The sequence below is a fragment of the Simochromis diagramma genome, unplaced genomic scaffold, assembly GCF_900408965.1.
Source record: "Simochromis diagramma unplaced genomic scaffold, fSimDia1.1 OVJJ01000487.1, whole genome shotgun sequence".
Classification (NCBI taxonomy): domain Eukaryota; kingdom Metazoa; phylum Chordata; class Actinopteri; order Cichliformes; family Cichlidae; genus Simochromis; species Simochromis diagramma.
In genome coordinates this window covers 7,159,887-7,169,276 of record NW_024387305.1, presented here as the reverse complement: position 1 = coordinate 7,169,276, position 9,390 = coordinate 7,159,887, and the positions used below count along the sequence as shown (strand labels likewise).

At 37.6% G+C, this 9,390-nt stretch overlaps 1 protein-coding gene across 1 annotated transcript; it reads left to right on the top strand.

The window, feature by feature from the left end:
- Nucleotides 1-3,225: 3,225 nt before the first annotated feature.
- Nucleotides 3,226-6,061, top strand: LOC120716951 (myeloid-associated differentiation marker-like). Its single transcript, XM_040004699.1, has 2 exons — nt 3,226-5,503; nt 5,978-6,061. Exon 1 carries the CDS (start codon nt 3,612-3,614, stop codon nt 4,485-4,487), a length of 876 nt encoding a protein of 291 aa, XP_039860633.1. The 5' UTR covers nt 3,226-3,611; the 3' UTR covers nt 4,488-5,503; nt 5,978-6,061.
- Nucleotides 6,062-9,390: the final 3,329 nt, after the last annotated feature.

The window sequence follows — 9,390 nt, the reverse complement described above, 5'->3', positions numbered from 1 at the left end:
TTTTATTGCACATTAAGAATTCAAGATTAAGTTCTTCTGCAGTAAAACCACTGAAGCCAACTTGACATTTCTAATGCAGTTCCTGGTAAGAAGTCAGTAAACATTAACACAATTCTAGCTTAAAGCTTATTCAGAGTTAAATCCACCCTTTAGCAAAAAAGAAAGCTCGTGCTCTTTAATGATCTTGTCATTGAGAAGAGGAATTCAATCAAGAGATATTACCATTGTCCTTGTGAGTTTATTGATTTCTTGGCACACTGCAGTATGTGTATATTTTTGCCATGAATTGTACCGAAAATTTCCATCCAGTTAACAATAAAAGTGCATATGAAGTCTGCTTTTATGGTTTGTTTCGTGTTTTTCGTTTGAACGCTGTTTGTTACACACTACCACCTACATCCATCAGACTAGATTTTAATAAAGGGTATCATGAAAAAAGTTCATGTCTACTTATTGGTTTAATAGTATGATGAAGTTCAAATTGTCTAAACTCTGATTGAGGGTAAGAGTTGAGCATGTGCGTGTCTGTGGGTGGGTAGGTGGGGTGTTTACACTGTCCATTACATGGTGTTGGAAAACATTTCACAGAATTATTAGGCAGTCAGTGTTAAAATTACACAGTGTTAACAGTGTTAACTGTGCTTTGTTGTTGCTGCAACTTTTCTGACTAAACAGTACAGTACAGTTTATTAAAAGAAATATAAAGACTGATCTGACACATGATCAAACATACTGCAAAGTTCGCATTATGTAAAAGTTTTTAGTATGTTAATGTTGACTTACTTTCAGGATTTCAACGGAATAAAAGCGCACAATACTATTTATTGTAAAAAAGAATGGTACTCAAACGTCACAACACTGCATCTTATTAGTTTGCTTTGCAGTGAATTGTTAGCCAAATGCCCAATACGTCTGAACACATACAGGGAAGATGCACTTAGTTTGAGACCTACAGAATGTACTTTTTCCATAACTGATTACTTGTGTCTCCCAGAGTTTTTACAAGTAGAATGGAAGCAGTTTGGTTGTCAGATAAAGCTCTACTTGTCAGAGTTTAAAATTTCCTTTTTGCTAAAGTTGGAGCTTAAACTGCCGCTGAGTTATGCTACCATAGGCTCAGGCTGCTAGAATATCTCTCATGATTCACCAAGCATCAAAGAACCTCTCAGTAATAAAATAATTAGCTGTACAACCACTTACAGCTTTCAAGGCTCAAAACTAAACGCAACCATGAAATCATAAAAACAAAAGGCATCAAAATTTGAGGAAAAAAAATCACCAGGAAATGGTACGAGCCATTAGCGATTGACTACTCAATACTGTACTAAGTACGTGGTAAAAACATATGTAGTGAAATGTACGTTAAGCCTTTTTTTTTATTGTCGTACTATTTGTAATTTTTAGGTTATCATCACAATGTCGATCAGAGGGTAAAGGTTTTATTTAAACTCAGTAGGCTACATGGCATGTGAAGGCATTTCAGAGAATCGTGCTAATAACATTCAGAGTAAAAACGACTCCCACAGTCATCGCAAGAAAGACATCACTTCCTGTGATGTGGTGGAACCGTGCACTGTCAGTGCTGCAGGTTTGCAGATGCATCCCTAAAATAGTATAACAGCATATAAAGACTGGTATACATATATTCTGCTTTGCAAAGTTTATAAGTCAGTTAATGCAACAAATAAATGCATTAGCTGACAGATTTAAGCAGAATAAAAACAGCACAGTTCTTCTCTTTGTTGCCATATACCTACTTTGTAACAGCAAAGCTGCTACAACACATGAACCAAAATGTCACACTTTTCACACTAGACTCATATGGCTCAACCATTTTTAAACAAGCAAGCTTAATGTTTCCAGTCTTCTTTGTAAGTTTTCATTCACATATTAATATTAATAAATGATCTTACACTATGAATCAAGCATCATTGAGGATAGCACAATGACCAGGAGTTTACAGAAAGGGGAATTCAGTATATAAAAGATGACATGACGAAAGGGTTTCAGATGAAAACCTGCCACATTTCCCAAGTAAATTGTAAGAACTTGAACTGTTTTTAATTTTCCCTGTCTTAAAACCATCTATTAAATTCATGTAATTGAATGGAAAACTACTAGGGTACAAACTAGTGTATATGTGCAATTACTCAGAATTTTAAGGTGGATTTTCTTTGTTCATATTATAAACAAGTTCACCCTCTGCTGCTGCTTATCCATAACTACAGACAGCCTTCCATCATTACTGAAATTCTGTGGTAAGTTTAAAAAGTTGCATTTCATTTTGTTACCACATGAGGGCACTATAAGGAATCAGAAATGTAAGCCATTCATCGTGTGGGTTTTTACAGTAACATCTTGTAAAAAGAGATTTTTAAAAAAGGAACTTCTGAAACTTATCTTTGAAACTGAGACAAGCCTTGGTCTTAGATCTGGGTTATTGTTAAGCTATATACAGATGTGTTCAAAACCCTGATACACGCATCACAGCCATTACCTCAGCTGCTTATCAGATGTGTCTTTAGCTTTCTGTCAAAGTTTTTGTCTTGAGACTGCGGTAACTGGGGAAATGGTGTATACAGCATCTATATATAACACAAACAGGACATGTGGCAAAACACAGAGGCAAAGAGATTGGTTATTTCCACAGAGATTATCTTGTGCTTGTATAAATACATGTACACACGGGAACACTTTTATATCTTCCCTGTGAAAACATGCATGCAGATAATTATGCACGCACACAGTGATTCTACATCGTAAATCTGTTTACAGTGTATGCTAGACAAAGTCACACCCATGGATGCAATCAAGCAGTAAAATGTTTACAGCTTTCTTCTAGCTCTCAACACAACTTATTTCCAAATGTTACAAAAAAGTGAGGGGTGGGGGTGGTAACAGATGCTCTTTACAATATCAGCCTATTCTCCCCTGAGAGTACAGCAGGGCACACCCACAAACAGATCCACCAAGCAACTCTAAATGATCTACAGCACTCCTCAGATCAGTGAATATTGTCCTAAAAAAATGCACGACATACATCTTCAAACAATAAAAAAAAAAAACCAAGAACAGTTTCCCGCTCTATCTTATTACTGCTACTTCAGAAGAAAAAAAAGGAACAACGCTTCATGAGAACTGAAGGTAGGAGGAAGATTGCTCTGTTTGCATTTGCTTTTTATTGTGGCCATTTGCACCTACCTCCACTGAGACTGAAAGTGCACGGCTGCAACCTCAAAAAGGAAGTAGGCGAGGTCTATTTTGACACCAACCGTGCTTCAAAATATATTCCAAGAGGTGCTGTTTTGAAGTTTCATTTTACACATATTTAGGTGCTGGAGAACGGAAGGAAGACAGTGAAATAATTTCAAGATTTAATAGGTTTTTTTGTATTATTATGATCTTGTTGAGTTAACTGCTTCCATGGACACTACTGGACTATTCTCCAAAACCCTTTTTAAACAAATATTTGTGGATTTATACAAGCTGGCTGAACTTTTGAACTACAAGATATAAAAAAAATAAACCTTGAGGAACTGAGACTGAGGTATTGTTCAAGACGCCTAAATATACTGCTGGATGCTAGATCGCTCAGAGTGCACGGTGTGACAATGCCTGTGATTGTACTAGAGGCCAGAGACTTCACCAGTCCCCTTTTCCTGGTGCGCACATTGGAAGTCCTAACAACCTGCACAGCATTCAGTCTTGTGGCCTCTGTGGAACATAGTAACACAACTTGGAACAGAACCTTTAGGATCTTCTGTATGTTCATCTGGTGCTTCTTCTTCACCATTTCCCTGCTCATCCACATCCTGAGCATCATCCAGTTTCACAGTCTTATCCGAGTATCCTGGAAGAACCTAACTATGACGGTGGCAGTGTTGGGGGCACTGATGACTTTCAGTACATCTGTGATTTTCCCTTGGATGGTGATGGATCATGAGGGGGAACTACCACGTCCTGTGGCGGCTGCAGTGGCCTCAGGTCTCACCTTCCTGGCCTACACCTCAGAGTCAATTGTGCTCCGCACCCAAGCGCACGAGCAAAGAGGCTACATGAGCACCATGCCGGGTCTCCTCAAGATCATCCAGCTATGGGGGGGCTGTATGATCATACCTCCGGTTGTGGAGATGGTCCATGAATTCCGTAATGGAGTAGCATGGCAGCTATCGGTCTCTGGTGTGTCATATGGTGTCTGCATCCTCATGTCTCTAATTACACTGGTGGTTATACTAGGTGACTTTGCTGGGCGATGTCTTCTGCCTTTTGACAGATTTTTGGCTGGCTTCTCCCTAATTGGAGTACTGCTCTACATGTTGGCCACAGTGATTTGTTTTACCAAGATACTGCAGCTGAATGAAAACAAAAACGCCATAACACAACAGCTGGTTATTATGGAAACCGTTATATCCAGTATTACACTATTAGCTTACACAGTGGATCTCGCTTTCTCCATCAAACTGTTGTGTGACAGGGGTCGTATGTGAAGGTCCTCATATATTGTGTGAAAAGTGTTCTGAAGGGTGTAATATGGGGAAAATAACATGTTGAATGTATGATAACTATAATTAACTTCCTAAACAGTTACTCATGATGCTTAACAAATCAAACTGTAAATTAGTTATTCAGAATAAAGAGTCTAAAAAAGAAAATTAACCCAAAGGCATTCAGACTAATAATAAAATTGTTTCCAATGTAACTGATACATGAAAGACTAATTATTTTCTTTTTATTACATACCTTAACACAACCTGCAGTACCATCAGTTTAATGGGGCCAGTTGCCAGTTGCTAACACTAGATGGCAACACGACATTAGCAGTACCACTATTTAAATCACAGGAGGGAACTTTTAACTGTACATTACACTGAATGTTTATTTTCAGCAGGTGTCAGCTGCGTCTTTTTGTGAAGATAAAAACTGCTGTAAATCACATCCTTCTTTAATGCATTTAGCTCTTAAATACTAATTAGATGTGACTGTTATTCACACACTTTTTAACTGATTAGCCTGCACACAAGCAAAATAAAAGATGGATTTGCTTTCTTTTTCTTTTATGATAATCTACAAAAGGAGTTTATTTAAATTTAGTAAATTTTGTGTCCCCAAGATAAGCCAGAAAAAAACTGTACACTAGTGTTCCCGACTTATTTACATTTTACACTGTTTACCTTACACATCTGCCTCACCAGCTCAGGCTTGCAAAGCAGCTCTATCAAAACATCGATTGGCTATCCCAAACCGCATTGCAATGGAGTTATCCGGCTGCTCGGTTTCGATTACTCTGGCCTCCCGTGACTCCAGCGTTTTTTTTTTCCATTCTTCTTTAAGGAACTAAGTGCAGTTTAGTCGTTGTCAACAGGGTGAGGTAGAAGACGGGTCGAAATAAGTTGGTACGTGGAACTGAATACACACACACTACTGTGCGTGAATCTTTGGAGCCCGTTTGGAAGTTTTGCTTTTTTCGTGTGTGTCCAGGCGAACATGGAGACTCCCACAAACGGTAAGCTATCATTACGAAACACATTTTTCCAGTTTGGTGAAATAAGCTCGTCTAAAAACAGACTTGGGAACAAATTCGGGATTCAGTTTTAAACAGGAAAACTATTCTTTTCCGTCCACTCATTGTTTATGGTTTGATATTAAGTCATGTTTGGGCTAATGGCAGTGAAAATAAGTGTTAGTTAATGCCGTCGTGTTTCACTGGTCTGGTTTCACTGGTCCGTGTAAGATCATAATTAATATTATGACCACGTTAGTACCCATATTAGTCCATATAGCACCTCCCAGTATCATCCTCATGCTAACTCCTACTGTCAAAGCCTATATTTTGCCATATGGTTATATTCCATCCACAAATGGCTACCAGCTAAACGCTGAGCTACGAAGAACACACTCCCTTTATATTTTAGGTCTCTGTGTTTATATTTTTTACAGCCATAATTATCTTTGGCCCTTTAATTCTTGTGTTTCTCAGAAGCCCCATGAGCACCATGGACATGTGATACTTGACTCTGCTCTAGGCAGATGCAAGTCCCAGGCTGGATTGAATGGCACTGAGGATACAAGGTAAGCACTTAGCCAGTAAATTTGGACTCATTATTGATCGGTTTCCTGAGCTACAAATGACCTCAGTGGGGCCAAAGTCTAGATGGAAAGAGGAAAGCTTAAGAGAGAGTGCGTGTGGAGGATAGGAAGGACAAACATAGCTCTGAGTGGTGAAGAACTGAGTAGTACTACAGAACAGCTGGCATTCACAGAATAGGGATCAGATAAAACCTCTGAGTTAGAAGCAGGCCTCAGGTATTGGTGACCTGAAGATAAAGTGGAAACGTGTGTTTGTCTTACCACATAGGATTAAAGTGCCGGGATTCCCAGCTTTGTCATTCACAAAACTGAACATGTTGTCACAAAACCAGATGATTGGTAGCACCATGGTCCTTAAAAGCCTTGCACAAGCATGGAGTCTTATATTCGAACATACAAATAAAAGAGATGAGCCCAAGGCTCCCTTCTAAAGCTCTGACTTTAAATTTACATTTCAGCAAATGCTTTTAAACGCAGATAGGTAAAGTTGAGTTTTACCATTTTTCTTGGGTTTTATTTTGTTTGGTTTGATTTATTTATCTATTTATTTTTGATTTGCACATACTGACTTAAGATTATATTTAAAAATAATTTCTTAGACTTGCAGTGCATGTTTTCTTCTCATTTAGCTGGTTTACTCATCACCATAGACACTATATAAAAACGTAGCTCATCGTTATGTCACTCCTTGGTTAGCCTCAATATGACCATTTTCTTGCCTTGATTTTAGCGTTTTGACAAGGCGAGGTGGATCAGGTTCAGAAACTGAGTGATACCACAGTAACTTCCCAGTCACATGGTAAAGTAGACAAAAAGGCTGTAAACTTCTGTTCAAATTAACTACTTTATGCAACCTGAAGAGTGCAAAAATGCATTGACTTCACTTTTTAGACAAGAAACTTACTTCCATCTTTTGTATAAAGTCTATGCTCCTCTCAGTGGTCTCTATAGGTTATATTGAACAATACTACTTTTGTCAAGTAGCCATTGCTCATACTAAAAGAAACACTAGTGCTGCATAGTGTTATAAGGAATAAGAATTCACTTGTTGTCATCCAAACAGCTTCATGGAGCTTATTGTTTTGGTGCTCAAGAAGCTTCGAGTCATGTAGTCATTATTTTTAGATGACTAAAGCTGCTGCTTCGTGAAATTATATTCAAAGCAATACCCACAGACTGTGGTAAAAGCCCGCACACCAGAACACGTTTCTTTTCCTTTAAACACATGTTCAGTTTCAGGTTTAATGCAAGTAATCCAATAATGCTATCTTCTTTAGGCTTCCACTTCTTTAAACTTGCATTGTTCTCTTTTGCAGGTTGTTCCTTAACTGCCACATTGTCTCATAGTAGATCTTAAATAAAGCGTAGCAGTTAGCTGTGTTGTTGAGCCAGTTATTCACGGTAATTCACAGAGGAATTTGACTTTAAGATTTGCATGAGGTTGTTCTAAAAGAGCTCGAGTAATGCAGCCAGACTCCTGCTGACTTCAGTTAAGCCTGTTTCAAGGTGGCAAAAAAAGTGAACGTTATGGTCTCTCTTCCTGGTCGGGTATTTAGGCATTTATGCAAATCAGTTAACTCTGTAGTGTTAAGTTTATGTTGATTTTTGTGGTCATCATGTTATAATGTTCATATGTCTGTATAAGAAAGTGAACCCATTCTAGATGTAGCTAAAGAATAAGATAGATGTAAAACATTTTGGTTTTAACACGTGAAAAGTTTGGTCTGATGTAGGCTGTCATTCTCAGCAATGTTTTTTATTGTATTTGTTTCTGGTAAGGATATATGTAACGGATATGGTCGTGTCTGAATCAGAGTTAATATAGGGTTTTTTTTTTCTGATTAAATTAATTTCAGTTAATTTTCAAAATTGGTATTTCTCATTTCATTTTAGTTTTTTTTTTATTAGAAAATTTTATGTAATTGAAGCTTTTTTATTTTATTGGTAGTTGGTATGGGATGTACTTGTATGATTTAAGAAGAATTTCAGAATATAAGTATTATAAAGTATTTTGTCAAGGCAGTCAGTTAGGTCATTCATGCTTATGTTCTCAATAAATATGTGCATCAAAGCCTCTTAATGCTTTATGTAAAAGATTAAAACTAAAGACATTTTTTCTTTATTTTCATTCATTTTGTGACTACAGATTAATTGTTTGGTTACTTTTCATCTCTCTAAACTCTATTTTTTGTTTCTTTTCACTCTGCCTTTTAGTTTTAGTTTAGTTTTAGCTAAATTTAATAACTCAAAAAGTTTATTCTGTTCATCTGAACGTAGCGTTTCCTGTGGGGGAAACATCTGCCTACTCGTCCAAGTGACTTCTTCAATAAATCACTTGGATGAGTGACTTACTGAATAAATAATAACGGTGGCCTGAATAGCAGACATGTTGAACGTAAACCTGAGAGAAGCATCCAGAGCCACAACCTGTGGCGTTTTGTTTTTTGTTTGTTTTTGAAGCCTACATGGTATGAAGTAAGGTACTTTGTATCCTAAGCCTGATTTGGCATATGTCAGCAAACACATTAAAAGCTGCTCAGACCTCGGCGGCACAGACAGCACCTGTAGGAAGAATTCATGCTGAAAGTGCTGAAACTAAAGGACAGGATGTGGTTGAAAGGATGCAGAGAGAAAGGTGTCATTTTGGCAACCAAAGGAGAAGTAAAAGCTGCCGTAACACCTGTGAGCGACAGAACGAGGCTTAGGGTTTGAGTGTGTCTGCAGCATATCTAAATGATTTGGATCACGTTTTCATTTCCTGTCTCAGCAAGCATGTCACAAATTAAACTACCGAATGAAAGCCGTTCAAAATGGAAGCCTTTTCCACATGTATGCCCAAACCGAATTCTGTACCGACTGGTAAAACACACACCAACTAGTTTGTGTTGTGGATGTTTTACTTTCTGAGCCAAACATGTTCTGATGCTGTTGTAATGCAGTAGAACAGGTAGTGGCTGTGTGTCTTTATTACCTCCTTAGTGTTGCTCCTCTAATAGAGTTTGACTTATTCATTTTTCACTGTGAGACAAAGAGCATGTGCTGCTCATATGTACCTGCACCCTGGTGACTCGACACCTGTTCATAGCTTTGAGTCACTTTCTTGTCTTCCAAGTTCTCAGCAGACCAAATCTATTTTTCGATCATCAGGAATATTCGTTTTTTATTTTTCTTACATCAGATTTTTCTTCAGCTGAGATGTAGACACACTTTTTTTTTTTTTTTTTTTTAAATAAAACTATTTTTTTAAAAGGTAAAAAGAAGCAGACACTCTCTGAATGAAATGAAATAAAGTTTTAGGAAGAA